The sequence below is a fragment of the Schistocerca serialis genome, chromosome 11 (assembly GCF_023864345.2).
Source record: "Schistocerca serialis cubense isolate TAMUIC-IGC-003099 chromosome 11, iqSchSeri2.2, whole genome shotgun sequence".
NCBI lineage: Eukaryota > Metazoa > Arthropoda > Insecta > Orthoptera > Acrididae > Schistocerca > Schistocerca serialis.
This window is the reverse complement of record NC_064648.1, coordinates 56,112,494-56,128,666: the sequence shown is the minus strand read 5'-3', so window position 1 is coordinate 56,128,666 and position 16,173 is coordinate 56,112,494. Positions and strand designations below refer to the sequence as shown.

At 37.8% G+C, this 16,173-nt stretch overlaps 1 protein-coding gene across 5 annotated transcripts in view; it reads right to left on the bottom strand.

Moving 5' to 3' along the window:
• The window catches only part of LOC126427400 (zinc finger protein 708-like), a 181,102-nt gene that overhangs the window by 26,425 nt on the left and 138,504 nt on the right, over positions 1-16,173 (bottom strand). For 3 of the 5 annotated variants that reach the window (XM_050089753.1, XM_050089756.1, XM_050089755.1), the window contains one exon: positions 480-517. The exons of the other annotated variants lie outside the window; for them this stretch is intronic. In XM_050089753.1, the coding sequence (XP_049945710.1) occupies positions 480-517 (38 nt within the window). The remainder of the gene's footprint in view (positions 1-479; positions 518-16,173) is intronic. 5 annotated transcript variants of the gene reach the window in all.

The window sequence follows — 16,173 nt, the reverse complement described above, 5'->3', positions numbered from 1 at the left end:
GTCACCACTACAAGCTTGTGTTTCATGAGCACTACTGTGGCACAGTATTGAAAGACTGTTCAACACTATATTCATTAATCTGAAAGGCTGGGAATCAACTCCATTTTTGGATACAAAGCCACTCACCCTTTCTTCTTAACTGTTCTACTGCATCAGCTTGTGCCCAGCAAGATTGGTCTGTTATATTTCAGTGATTTTCATGTGACGTTTTGCATTAAGCACAATACAGCTGCTGACATTCTACCTGGAATTTTGTTTTCCTGTATCGACATTAGACATTCCCTTTATATATTTAGTAACAGTCACATAATGGCTGTTGCAGATAATACCATTACTGAACGTACTGCCTTGTAATGTTGTTGCTAATCAGTAGTACTTAATAATTACAGTAGTGTGTTTTATACCTGAAGCACTTTCACATTTAATAAATAACAATTTATACTTCTCAGAAAGTTCTGCAGTGAACTATGAAAACTTACCTTGCACTATCAGAACCGTATCTTGTTGAGGTTTCCACCTGAAATATTTGAAAAAATAGCCAGTGATTTGCAACTGATCAAACAGTAAATAAATAGAATTCTATTAATACCCACCAACACATGTGATTGGTCCACAACATGCTGTAAGTGAGGCTTTAAAATACCATTAAAGAGGGCATGATAAACTGTTGCAGTTAATGAAACAGAATGTTAATAAGAATTCACTCTCCATTTTCTCACTTTGTCGGCAGTACTGTAAATAACTATACAATCCAGTAATTCGGTTGTAACCACACTTCCTACCAGACACTTCACAATGAAAAGTAACCAAAGACGTCTTTCATCTGTCATGCACTTACACCTTGAGTAAAATTTCGTTCACTTATTTTTAATATGAGTACTGCCACTCACTGACAGATGAATCCATCATCATAAGTGATACATTTGGACCTTTGTGCTCTGGGCAGTCCAGACCAACTTTCAGATATGAGAAGTGTCTTCTAAACCCAACCTAAGTTCACACCCAAAACTACATATGGGCTTGAACCATTAAATATACAAACATTGGCAAACTCACAATACAGGGTGTTTAAAAATGAACATCAGTGTTTTGATGCTTTATGACATTTATTACATTATACTTACATTTAAAAATGATATGTCAAAGGAAAGAGCAACTCAAACAGTTTTACCAAGAAACTTAATTTTTAATGTGTCCACCATTTGTCACATGGCACACGTCAAGTCTATAGTCAAGTTCTTCCCAAACATTGAAAAGTGTGTCTTCAGTGATTGTAGGAGCAGCTGCTTCAATCTGATTTCTTAATTGAGGGAGGTCTGCTGGTAGCAGAGGACATACACACGATCCTTTATGAAGCCCCAAAGGAAAAAAATCACATGGCATCAGCTCGGGTGAACATGGAGGCCATGCACAGCAAGCCCTCTCATTGGGTTGCATGCGGCATATCCAGTGCTTGGGTACAGTGAAGTTCAACCAATTGCGTACTTTCCGCTATACCACTGAGGTGGCACACCATCTTGCTGGAAAATGAAGTTATCTGGCTCATTTTCTTCCAACTGAGGGAAGAGCCATTGCTGCCATTGCTGTAGTGTATCAAGGTAAGAAGTGCCAGTTGCAGTACGTTCACCATAAATTGGAGAGCCCATAAACTTTCTGCTGCGATATGGCAGAAGTGGTGCTCACATTGAACATTTATAAGGTTCTTGTTGAAACTGTTTGAGTTGCTCTTTCATTTGACATATCAATTATAACTGTAAGTTTAATGTAATAAATATTATAAAGCATTAAAACCCTGATATTCATTTATAAACAACCTGTACTTTCAGACATTGTAAATGGACAACAAGTTAAAAATACCACTTGCAGAGAACTGCAGATGCTTCACAGAGAACACAGGCAAAGGATTCACAAAACTACTACAGTGCTAGGCTCTGCATTCATAAGTGGCAAATCTGTGTTGCAATCGGTACCAAATTTTTCATTACCTCCAGAAAGACACTACCTGCAATAATTCAATATTTAGATGAGAGGTACACAATAATTAAGGCATATGCACCAATAAATCAGGATAACAAGAACAATGCAGAAAGTAAAACAGTCCTGAGAACAATGTTGAGACCATCTGATCAAGTGCCTGAGGAAAGCATAAAATTTTTATTAAATTTTTATCCTCAGACTGGTACAGAATGGAGATGAGAACATTTTCTGCCTAAACTGCTATGAAATGTATTTATTCACAACTGGAATTTTGAGTTATGCCATTTTCAAGTGACAGCTTACTGTGAACTAAGTCAAAGTTATTAAATGCCATGCCTAGTGCTTGAAGAGCGGATATTAAGACATGCAGTATGAAATGACTTTGATAGATATTAGTATATGAAGTACTACCATTGTCTAGGCATACAGATTACAAAGACTCCCACCTTGTAAAGAATATGGAATTTGTAAACACGGTTAACACAAGGAAAGTATTACCTCAAAAGGAATTATAAGTGATTCAGACATCACACTGAGCTACCACTTGAGAATCGTACAGATGCCAAATTAATTCTGAATAAATACATTTTGTAACAGTCCAGGGAGAAAATGTTTTCATTTATAAATGTCTGTCTGACTGTGGATGTAAGAAAAAAGGAAAAATAGTAAGAAAAAAGACATTTAGCTAAATTATTGGCAGATAACCCCCACCCTCACATACACTACTAAAAAGATATGAGGTCAACAACATGATTTGAGAATATCACATAGCTTAAGTGCCAATAACAAAGCACAATTCCAAAAAGATGATGAATTTCAGTCAGACATAGATACCTGATGAAACTGACCATTACCACTGAATAATAAAAGTAAGATTCCTGGCCTAGAATAACTGATAACCATATCCATAGAAGATTCAAAGAAATTCCATGGAAAGTTCAAGGAGAAAACAACAGCAGAAATTCTAAAATACACGAGATATCATGGATGACTAAAGCACGACTGCTTTTATTCAAAATTCTTAAGGAATCTGAAATACAGAAGACAAACAGACTTTAGCCAAGGCAATGCACTAACTCCATTCTTCTCTCAGGCCATACTAGAAAAGTGAATATTGAACAGATTGAGCCGTTGTCAGAATCTAATACCAGAAGTTGAATACTATTTGGTTAGAAAATGGATAATGTCAAGATTGTCTGTTCAACTTTTGTAGATAATTTAGCAATACTGACTGTGTAGAAAAAACACAAGCAGAGAGAAGGAAAAACAGTAGGAAAAGCATGACTACCCATCTCTTCTGATAAGAAGCAGTGAAGTAGTAATGAGTAACAACAGGACTGCAACATCCCAATCAAACAAGAAGTATGGGAGTATCAAGGGAAGACAAATTTAAGGATCTATGAGAAGTCATGTAGCCGAATGATGGGGAAAATGGAACCACAAGAGGAAGACTATGAAAAATGGATTTTGTATTCAGTTGACAGAAGATGTTTATAGTAAAAATTCATTCTCCAAAATTGCATAACCTCTGACTTGCAAGCCAGTCATTTGGCCAGAATACACATCTGCATCACAATCACTAATTTCAGATTCAACAAATGATAGAGAAAATTACGAAAAAGGAAAGATATTAGGATACAGAACACCAGTACAAACATTTAAATTCAGTAACAATACACAAGTATACATAAATATGTAAGAAAAACTGCCGCCAAAATTTGGAAAAGGAGGGTAATGAGTCTCAGCACATTGAAAAGAATAACTGTGCAGAAGTACTAAATCTTTTTTATTAAAAAAAAACCTCATTGGCTTACAGAAGTGCACTAAGGCCTACAAGAAACTTGTATAAATAAGAAAGAAATTGAAAACCAAACCAAATACAGAAACAGAATTGAGTTGATAAATTCACCACAACAAAATAGTTCCAAAAAGACAAGACACAAACTGGACATCAGGTGAGTGGAAAGAAATAAGCGTACAGATGAAGATGTAGCATAAAGAAATGTAAAACCTTAGCTGGCCTGTAATGGAGCAGGACAATAACATTTTTTGTTCCACATTTGTAATACCTTCTCAGTAAAGCATATTGATGGTATATGTACTGCAAACAAATTACAGCAAGGAGGTCAAAGAGTCTCTGCAAATATGCAGATAACAGTATTTGGAGTGTTTTGTTGGGCTACAGCATTGCTCAGAAGTATTTTTCAGCTGTGTTGTGATGCTGTCAGGACTGCTTGCATGCAGTCATAAGAGCTTCATGCTGCTTTGGTTACATATCTAAAGAACAAGCAAGATCATACAACAACAATGTAAGTATATATTCCTTTAGCTCGAAAATATGTAACTTGCCTCGATGGTATGGTGTTCATTAACTACAGTTACTCACACATTCACTCAGTGATTGTTTACTTGTAGAGAACTAGAAGTATAGCAAAACAGAACATTTGCTTGATGTGAGACAAGCTGTTTTTGATGCCTTCAAGATTGGGAGGTGGCAGTCTAGCACTGCTAGATAGTATGGCAAATCACAACCACAAACTAGCGTACACAGTCAATGGCAAAAACAGGAAATAACAGTAACCAATAAGCCAGGGTCAGGTCATCCTGGAAGAAGAGCAAGGAGGAAGGACAGAACGATTTGTAAGGAATCAGCTGCTGCTCCAAGAGAAACATCTCATCAAATAAGGTATGATCTGAAAAGACATAATTGACTGAGCCAATGCAAGTCTACTGTAAAATGTCACCTAGTAACAGGTGATTTACATGATAAATGACACAAACCCACTCATAAATTCAAAAAATTGAGCCAGTATAGAGTTTCCAAGGAAACCCTGAACTTGCAATGCGACGGATAAGTATAAGGTTTTATGGTGTGACAAAAATTAATTTAATGTATTTAATTTCTGATGGTGTGCAGTATACAGGGTGAGTCACTGATTATTGCCACCATGAATAACTCCACAAGTATGATAGGAGATGAAAATGGGACGCTATAGTTTGTTACATATTTTCTGGTAGCAATTATGGAGATGAATCCAATTACGTGTAACAGTTACGTCTTTGAAGGTCAACAAAGGTCATAAACGTGGCATGAACGTCCATTTACAGAGGGTGTTCGAAGTGATGATCATTGGTGTGAATGTAGTGCTGCAATCCTCTTATCATGGATTGGGTGGTATTTCTTATCACATTGGCACTTATCAAACCCCATGCTCTGACAATTCTCTCTCACATATTTTCAGGTGTAGTTGGAATGTCTTTATAAACAATGTGTTTTACAAATACCCACAGGAAATAATCCAGAGGCGTCAAGTCTGGCGAACCAGCCAGCCACGAGAGACTATCTCCACATCCAATTCAACGATTTGGGAATTGTCTCTGCAGCTCATTTCTAGCCATCAGTGAAAGATGTGCTGGACGCCCATTGTGTTGATACCACATTCTGTTCCTTGTTCCTAAAGGTATTTCATCCAGTAACAGACCTGATGTTTCTTGCAGGAATGTGGTGTACTTCCTACTATTAATACTACCTTCAGTGAAATAGGTCCCTGTAATTCTGTCGTCCACGAACCCACACTATACCACACCGACCATGGGTTCTGGTGTGCAACTTTCAGCAATCAACATGGATTTTCAGTTGCCCAATAATGCATGTTATGCTAATTAATTTTGCATGGATCATGAATGTAGCCTGGTCAATAAATAAAATTAAGAAATTTGTCATCCCTCTGAATCTGAAGTTGAGCCCATCAGCAGAATCTAATGCGACACATACAATCCATACCAGTTAATTCTTGGTGGAGACTGATATGATAAGGATGATATTAATGGCAATGCAAAACACGAACAACATTACTCTGGCTCATGCAAGATTCCCTTGCGATTTGACGCAAACTAGCACAAGGATCTCTATTCACAGTGCAAAAGTACCAGCTCTCGCTGAATTTCCTTGTCATTCTCCATAAATGAGAAGCATATCGACTTGTGCTTCGAAGGAATACGTCATTCACATTCACTTGATTCGATGATACTAGTGTTACTGTTACTGTTAGTGCTGTATTGCAAAACCGTCAAATGGTGTTTACATGTCAATGAGTAGTTTTGAGTGCCTAAGCCAGAGCCTGGATCTAAATCCAACTGAATGCCTCATATGCACTGAATTGATGCTACTCTAACAAGGTTCAATTTTCTGGTATCTTCCGGACCCATGGTCAAAATTCCCAATTGACCTGTTACAAAAGCTTGGGGATTCAATGCCAAATTGATGTGCAGCTGTGATCAAAGCCCATGGGTATGCAACAAATACTGATTTGTTCTTCAGATCACAAAATAGTTTTATTCTTTTATACTTATAACTACAAATTACTTTTGAGTCAAAAGAATTACTTCTCTCTTGATGTAACGTAACCTTGTTTAAACTATATATGTAGGCTTGTATTAAATAGATTACAATTTCATATTTTTCAATTACCCAATTTTTTCTATTACACACTTATGTTTATGTAATTGTAACTAATGCTTTCTATAAAACATTTTTGAGTGCTACTGTAATAGGACTGTATTTAGACCCATGGTGAGATGAAAGGAGCAGAGCACAAATACTGTTTTGTTCTGCAGATCACTATACGCAATCTGATGACCCTCTTGGCAGCAGCAACAATCCTTAAGTAAGCTCATCAGATCAAATCAAAATGCATTCAGAGAAAACAACTACCATATTTTACAGACTGTAAAGTGCACCTGAATTTTCAAGCAATTTTTAAGGAAAGTACATTTTTACATTTTTTATTAGATTGCAAAGTCAGCCAAAAATTTTTTTAGTTTATAAAACCAAAATGACCTTTAAAGTCACTGCAATTGATTACCTGAACTTTCCTCTTTCCTCTGCGTCATTATCCTCTTTATATGTAAGGGGGTCTTCACTACCATTAAGAGCATTATTTATGCCACCCTTCTTGAGAGATTTAACAATGATATTTTCTCTCACTGTAGATCATCACTGCTTTATTGACTGACACACTTGTTTGTAGATCATTTTAGAACTCCCTTTGTCATGAATTCATGTCGGGCTTAATCCATTATCCACTTGTTCCATTCTTCTTCCATTAACACTTTAAATACACTGCAGTGCCACAGAAACTGCTATAAGCATGTGTATTGAAAGACAGATACGTAAACAAGCCGAATATCACACTGCGGTCGGCAATACCTATATAAGACTACAAGTGTCTGACACCGACGATGTATCAGTTACTGGTGTGACAATGGCAGGTAATTAAGATTTAATCGAGTCTGAAAGTGGTGTTATAGCCAGAGCATGAGTGATGGGACACAGCATTTCTGAGGTATCAGTGAAGTCGGGATCTTCCCGTATGACCATTTCACAAGCGTACAGTGATTATCAGGAATCCATTAAAATATAAAATTTCTAACATCGCTGTGGCTGGAAAAAGATACTGCATGAATGAGACCAAGGAAAAATGAAGATAATCATTCAACATGATGGAAGGGCAATCCTTGCACAAATTGTTGCATGTTTCAATGCTGGGCCATCAAAAAGTATCAGCACGCAAACCATTCAACAATACATCATTGATATGGGCTTTAGAGCCAAAGGCCCACTCGTGCACAGTTGATGACTGCACGACACAAAGCATTACGTATCCCCTTGGCCTGTGAACACTGAGATTGGACTGTTGATGACTGGAAACATGTTTCTTGGTCAGTTGAGTCTCGTTTCAAATTATATTGAGCAGATGGATGTGTACTGGTATGGAGACAGCCTCAAGAACAGTTCCCTGCTTGTCGGCAGGGAACTGTTCTAGCTGGTGGAGGTTCTGTAATGGTGCGAGGCATGTGCTGGAGTGATATGGGACACCTGATCCATCTAGATATGACTGACAGGTGACACACACATAAGCATCCTGTCTGATCATATGCATCCATTCATGTTCACTGTACATTCCGGATGTACTTGCACAATTCCAGCAGGACAATGTGACACACGTCCAGAACTAGAGTGGATCCATGAACACTCTTCTGAGAAACACTTCTGCTGGCCACCAAATTCCCCCGACATTAACATTATTGAGCATATCTGGAATGTCTTGCAACATGCTCTTCAGGAAAGATCTCCACTCCCTCATACTGTTTCTGATTTATGGTCAGTCCTGCAAGATTCTTGGTGTCAATTCTCCCCCAGCACAACTTCAGAAATTATGTGAGTCCATGCTATGTCGTGTTGCGGCACTTCTGCATTCTCACTGGGACCCTACATGATATTAGGCAGGTGTACCAGCTTCCTTGGCTCTTCATTGTAGTGTATTTGTCAAGACATCAAGAAGTTGCCATTGTGAAGTAAGTCATCCTGCAATAACAGCTAGCTCTGTCTTTAACTGTCTCAATTTCTTTTTCACAGAATCTTACAAATGACTAGTTCACAGAATCTTACAAATGACTAGTAAAGTGATCTAGCACTACAAGAGAGTTCTTCTTCAATGAAGTGACTTTCATCTGCTTCAACACTCTGTTAAACCATAATTTCATACCAGCCTCGTCCATCCAATCCTTGTCACGTATGTGAACACCACCTGGCTGTATTTCACAAGGTTTTGACACTGTTTAGCACATGAGAATGATCACTGGATTAAGTTTAATACCATCAACATAACACGAAGGAACAACAGTGTAGTACATTTTCTCATGTTCACTTGTTTCTATAGTCATCGTTTAACACCTTTCATGGCAACACTTTTGTTACTTGGCCCATCAACTCTTTGTTCACTATTTAATTTAGTTCCACAATGGTTTTATTTCAATGTTGTATAATGTGATGGAAAGATAATACTCTCTCTTCATACTCTTATGGCATTTTATGAAATGTTTTGGTCTTGGTTGACATGCTAAGTCCATTGTGCTTCCCAAACCTGTAGCACCAAACATTTTCACCCAGAATATCTGTTAATTTCCACTGTAGCATTAGCTTACAAGCATTTACTTGAGTCATTTTTCTAGCAATTCAAATACCATTTAGATGGTGTGCTTGAATCCATTTCAATACATCATCTTCTAGTTTTAGCCATTTTGCATTCAGTCCTCTATTTGCACATTTAGCCTTCCTCAAGTTTTTCAGTTCTTCTTTACTAGCCTGCCAATAGCAAATGGTTTTTTTCTGTTGCTGGATGACTGAAATGCTGCTCAGCTGTTCTGTTTCCGTGTTGTTCTGCACACGCTATTACTTTCTATTTATAGCCTACATCATATGAATACCTTTTATTTTTTCCATTGTGAAACTAGCTACTAAAGAAAATATTCTTCTGTTACCAATAACACAAATCACTTTCAATTCAAGTTCACTGGCACTGTAGACTGCAATGATGCATCACAGGCTAGACAGTGTTCTGGGTTTGTGATCTCAAGGCACGAGGGAGACACTGTTAGCAACCTTGTGAATCCCTGTAACTTATGTTCATTGCATCGGTGCACTGCTGTGGCCAAATTAAATCCAATGTTGCTAGATAGAAATATATTTCCTGCAGCATTGCCTATATGGCAATTTTTATGGCAACCAGGATTTTTGACTCAAACACTGGACTTGTTATATTAAATTTGGAGGCAATTTTTTGAAGAAACAAACGAACTTTGCAATCCATAATATATGGTATAAAGTCTTTGTGGGCACCACTGGAAATTAATTTGAACAAATAATTAAGGTAACTGAAAATTTATCATGCATTCCAACTTTCAAATACTACAAGTGAGACTAATGTGAATGTAACATAAAATGCACAGCACTGATTGACACTGAACATTTCTCATTTAAGGGGACCACACCCTGCCTATCTAACCCATGTTAATTCAGGAAAGTATTTGACCCATCTCTGAAAAAACTATTTGATGCAGGACCTTAATATTTGTACTGTATGTTACATGATGCTAATAGAGTCAATTGTACTAAAATCTACTTTATCCATTCTATAGTTTTTAAGAAATACTTTTTTTAATTTACTAACAAAAAATATTAAGTTTTTTCTGCAGAAAATATTTTTTGTGCACTTCCTAATGGGGGAATATTAATGAATTTAGTACCAGAGGTGGCTTTTTATGTTATGCAGAGTATCTGAAAATTTCATTCATTTATCTACGGTAGTTTCTGATATAATGGGGCATATGTACTGAAAATTTTAGTTTGCAGGAAATTGACTTAAAAGATAAAACTTTTGAAATTTGTTTCTTACAGTTAATTAAAACTGTCCTGCTGCATATGATGGCATGGCCTCTAGCTGCTCTTACAGCTTCTTTTTCACCTTCTTGGATGTTTGTCGTGCTTTCTTGGCCTTGTTAGATGCAGACCTGTCTGCATCGGCTATCCTCATTTTATCGCAATGTTGCAGCCCAGTGATCATATTTTCACCAGGGATAATTCCCAGCTTTTTCAGTACCCAACACTTTCCAGTATTACCGCAACTGAATGTAATAACTGCATCATGAACCCCTAGTTTCATTGTATGCATCACTACAAATACAGTTTTAGGAAGGCGGTTCCAAATTATGCTGTTGAAACTTTCATTTGGGTTCTGTGTCTGGCCATGCAGACATTTCCTTAGAAGGTCAGGATGAGCCAAGTCTCTCAAAATAGGTTTAATTTCTGTAATAACAGCAGCAGGACGAGAATGCTGGTGAGAATAAGATTCTCCAGTTGCCTGAGCCCTATTGTATTTGCACCACAAATTTTCACCTGATGGACACAATCCATGACATGGCTTATCATCAGTAGAAGACTTATGGAAGAATATGGTCCAAACATCTCTCTTCATTGCTTCCAGATTTTCTTTATTTCTCCTAATTGCCTGCCCATAGTATACGTGCAAGTTTTCTATTTCAGTTTTAGTTAACTAACCCCGTCCGGTCAACAATTTCCCATCTTATAATTTTTCCTCAACCTTGTTCCCAAACAGTTTTGAATATAGCCTACACATTCTATTTTGCTAATAATGGCATCTCCATATGAGAACACCACATTGTTGTATTCCTTACTGTCACCATCGCCCAAATATTTGGTGTACCATACTCCTCTTGTACTCCATGAACTTCCATACCACCACTTGTTCCTCTAAAAACAGCCACACAGTTTTGTTCTTTATGTTCATTGACTTTACAACATTTGCAATATTTAGACATTATCTCCACATCTAACACTTTACCGGTGTCTACACTCGTGGCAATCACTACTCTGCCAACTTTCATCAAGTGCAACTGCAACATTCAAACATCCATCATTTTGTTCCACTGCTTCCCTAGCAGGCAGTTTCATGCTTTCCTCACTGACCTCACATTCAGCTTTCTCTAATATTGCAGTCAGTTCTTCAAATTTATTTGGCAGTTGATGTAAGTTCATCACTGAACAAAATTTTTTCCCTGCAGCCATGGCCTTGCCAATGGATTGTAAGGCATAAACTAACCTAGTATTGATTTAATAAGGGCCACTTGCATCTGGTTTTGAAGAACTCATAAATGAAATCATAGCTGAGTATTTAGTGCAAATTAAATCTAAAGCAATTACTAGGCCTTTTCTCCCACTGGCACTGACAAATTTTCACTCTGACTCACCACACTGTCTACATTGTACAAATTTAGAAATTACATCTGATAATATTTTTAAATTTATAATAATGTAACTGCACTCCTTGTCACTTACAGTGAATTTATTGCAACTCTCTTGAAATGGTGAGAGCTTCTTTGATGAATCACTTGTTGAAGAATTACAATTAGAAACATCGTTGCCAGGCGACATAACCTCCTGCACAGCAAGCTTTCTAAACTTCTTTCCTCTCAATTATTGTTTCTTGAAAATGCCTTTACGTTTTGTCATCTTCAATTAACACAACAAAACACACGTAACCAAGCACTGCAAACGTAAGTATAACAACTACTCACAATCACACTTGAACAAAACTAACCATGTGTTAGAAAGCGCGTTGTTTACAAACAGGAGAAACAAAAGAATACTGACCGTTGCATTCCAAGGATAGCCAACACACTCGGGAGTAAAAAAAAAATCCCTAATGTACAATGTACGGGATATAAAGATCTAAAATATATGCAGAAAAATGTGTGACAGAAAAGTGGGCATGGCACATAAACACACGTGGTAAGAAAATGCTCTTTAAAAAAAATTTTTCAGCAAAATCCTTTTCAGAGTACTTAAACAAAACCTTAATCTATCGAAATATGATGAAAACCGAAAATCGATTTTTTTCGACCTGAACGTCGGTGTGGTCCCCTTCACATTGAAACACAAACAGATACACATTTAATATTTTGCTCTGGTGAACTATATTCCTCCCTAGTGAAGAGACAAGCTGATAACCTGCTATCCTTTGGGACTACTTTCCTGTGAGAAAAAGCCATCAATTGTGAGGCAGTATTTAAAGTCACATTCATACAACTTTTGCTCTAGTATGTTTGAGGAATTTTAGGACTTTTCCAAGGTTAATGCTATGATGGCAAGTAGAATTTTTGTCACACATTTAAACATACTCATCAATTCATTGAAGAACAAAAGGTGAATGTGACCAAAATATAAGTGAGGAACAGCAATAAACAAAGGATTACACAAATCAAATATTCTAACTCTGCTGACTGATCTCTCAAAAAATCAGTTGCATAGCTAACTGTTAATTTGTCACTTTCCAGCTATAAAATATTATTCACAAATATTACATAGAAAAACACTAAAATTGAATTCAACAGTACTATATCAAACTGTGCATCTCAACTTCAAGAGTTAAATATAGCACTGTGTAGTTTTTCATTAAATAATTCTTATAAACACTGATTACAATAATGCTAAATTGTACTACTGGTAACCCAAAACTGCCACAAGCATAAACAATACATCAAACTGTACAGTGAAGACATAGTTTGTCTGGAACTGAACTGGATCCAGGGTGTCTACAATTTGACTAAAACTACTCAATTAATTTGACCAGAGCTAAATATACTCCACAATTCCATACACCAAAAGACAGCATATTTTACACTACACTCTTATCCTTAGGGAATGTGTGTTATGTACTTTTCTGGCTAATTAACTATTATGCAGTGTGATCAATATATGTCCAGTTCAATTGGCTGTAATTCAAACTTGGTATGTGCTACACAGTAACCTAAAGCACCATGTAAATGAGCAGGAAATTATAATCTCAAACTGATATGACACACTTGTTTGTGTAGAAATATTCACTTGTATTTACTTATTGTGACAGTTGCATATGATGGCAGTTTATCATGTTTTCCTGATATTTAATGTAATATTTATCATAGAATGTTCCTAAAGTGACCAGCATGGGGAGGTGCTGCTCTCAAACCAGGCTTCACAAAATCCTCACTACAGTACCAACTAACCCAGAAGGTATGTTGAGGAAGGAGGATGGGGAAAATACAGAAACAGCACATGAGACACTGGAACTACTACTCAAAACGCGTTTTCCTCAATATGCTCTGGCAGATAACATATGTTGTTGTTGTTGTTGTTGTTGTTGTGGTCTTCAGTCCTGAGACTGGTTTGATGCAGCTCTCCATGCTCCCCTATCCTGTACAAGTTTCTTCATCTCCCAGTACCTACTGCAACCTACATCCTTCTGAATCTGCTGAGTGTATTCATCTCTTTGTCTCCCTCTACGATTTTTACCCTCCACCCTGCCCTCCAGTGCTAAATTTGTGATCCCTTGATGCCTCAGAACCTGTCCTACCATCCGGTCCCTTCTTCTTGTCAAGTTGTGCCACAAACTCCTCTTCTCCCCAAGTCTATTCAATACCTCCTCATTAGTTATGTGATCTACCCATCTAATCTTCAGCATTCACATTTCGAAAGCTTCTATTCACTTCCTGTCCAAACTATTTATCGTCCATGTTTCACTTCCATACATGGCTACACTCCATACAAATACTTTCAGAAACGACTTCCTAACAGTTAAATCTATACTCGATGTTAACAAATTTCTCTTCTTCAAAAACGCTTTCCTTGCCTTTGGCAGTCTACATTTTATATCTTCTCTACTTCGACCATCATCAGCTATTTTGCTCCCCAATTAGCAAAACTCCTTTACTACTTTAAGTGTCTCATTTCCTAATCTAATTCCCTCAGCATCACCCGACTTAATTCAACTACATTCCATTTCCTCATTTTGCTTTTGTTGATGTTCATCTTATATCCTCCTTTCAAGGCACTGTCCATTCTGTTCAACTGGTCTTCGAAGTCCTTTGCTGTCTCTGACAGAATTACAATGTCATCGGCGAACCTCAAAAGTTTTTATTTCTTCTCCATGGATTTTAATACCTACTCCGAATTTTTCTTTTGTTTCCTTTACTGCTTGCTCAATATACAGATTGAATAACATTGGGGAGAGGCTACAACCCTGTCTCACTCCCTTCCCAACCACTGCTTCCCTTTCATACCCCTTCACTCTTATAACTGCCATCTGGTTTCTGTACAAATTGTAAATAGCTTTTTGCTCCCTGTATTTTACCCCTGCCACCTTTAGAAATTGAAACAGAGTATTCCAGTCAACATTGTCAAAAGCTTTCTCTAAGTCTACAAATGCTTGAAACATAGGTTTGCTTTTCCTTAATCTTTCTTCTAAGATAAGTCGTAAGGTCAGTATTGCCTCACGTGTTCCAACATTTCTACGGAATCCAAACTGATCTTCCCCGAGGTCAGCTTCTATCAGTTTTTCCATTCATCTGTAAAGAATTCGCGTTAGTATTTTGCAGCTGTGACTTATTAAACTGATAGTTCGGTAATCTTCACATCTGCCAACACCTGCTTTCTTTGGGATTTGAATTATTATATTCTTCTTGATGTCTGAGGGTACTTCGCCTGTCTCATACATCTTGCTCACCAGATGGTAGAGTTTTGTCAGGACTGGCTCTCCCAAGGCTGTCAGTAGTTCTAATGGAATGTTGTCTACTCGCGGGGCCTTGTTTTGGCTCAGGTCTTTCAGTGCTCTGTCGAACTCTTCATGCAGTATCGTATCTCCCATTTCATCTTCATCTACATTCTCTTCCATTTCTATAATATTGTCCTCAAGTACATCGCCCTTGTATAGACCCTCTATATACTCCTTCCACCTTTCTGCTCTCCCTTCTTTGGTTAGGACTGGGTTTCCATCTGAGCTCTTGATATTCATGCAAGTGGTTCTCTTTTTTCCAAAGGTCTCTCTAATTTTCCTGTAGGCAGTGTCTATCTAACCCTAGTGAGATAAGCTTCTACATCCTTACATTTGTCCTCTAGCCATGCCTGCTTAGCCATTTTGCACTTCAGAACATATACCAGAACACAATGGTTCTCAGGCACTGGAAGACAGGACTGGAAATCGGCCAAGGAGTGTCGATTTCAGTAAAATCCACTGGGCGGTTGGAACATTCTAACCAGTTACGTCACCTGGCCCAGATGGAATCTTTCCAGCTCTCTTGAAACAAGTAGGAGAGAATCTTGTAAGAGTCCTGTGCGGGTTATTCAGGATTAGCCTAGCAGTGGGAGTCATTCCCAATGCCTGGACGGCAGTGAAGGTTCTCTTTATTCCAAAGACAGGGAGAATTGATCATACCAAGGCCAAGGATATGAGACCAATCAGTCTGGTTAATGTACATGTTGGGGAGAGTAGGCTAACTAGGGCTCCTCTACATTCAAACTAACACACATATCAACCAGGTAAATCATGTGACACAGCTCTCCAATTTGTTGGAAAGGTGGAGAAAGCACTTCACTTCCAAGAGATAGCCCACTGCATCTTCTTTGACATCGAGGGGGCTTTTAGTAACACAGCCTTTGATTCCATGTTTAGGGCAGCAGAGATGCATGACCTTGTGACCATAATGTGTAGGTGGACTAGGGCCATGCATAGTGGAAGGAGCGTAGAAGCCACGATTATGAATGAAAAGATGGTAATTAAAACCACTATAGGCTGTCCACAAGGAGTAGTTTTGTCCACTTTATTGTGGAATCTAGTGATGAACGAGCTCACTCAGGAACTAAATTCCAGACAATGCCTTTGCGAAGGATATGTAGGTGACCTTTTCATAGTAATACTTGGCAAATTAACTGACACATTGGGAATATGGCATAAGCTGCACTAGACATTGTGCAACACTGGTGCATTAAACAGGACCTAAGGGGTAACCCTAAGAAGACTG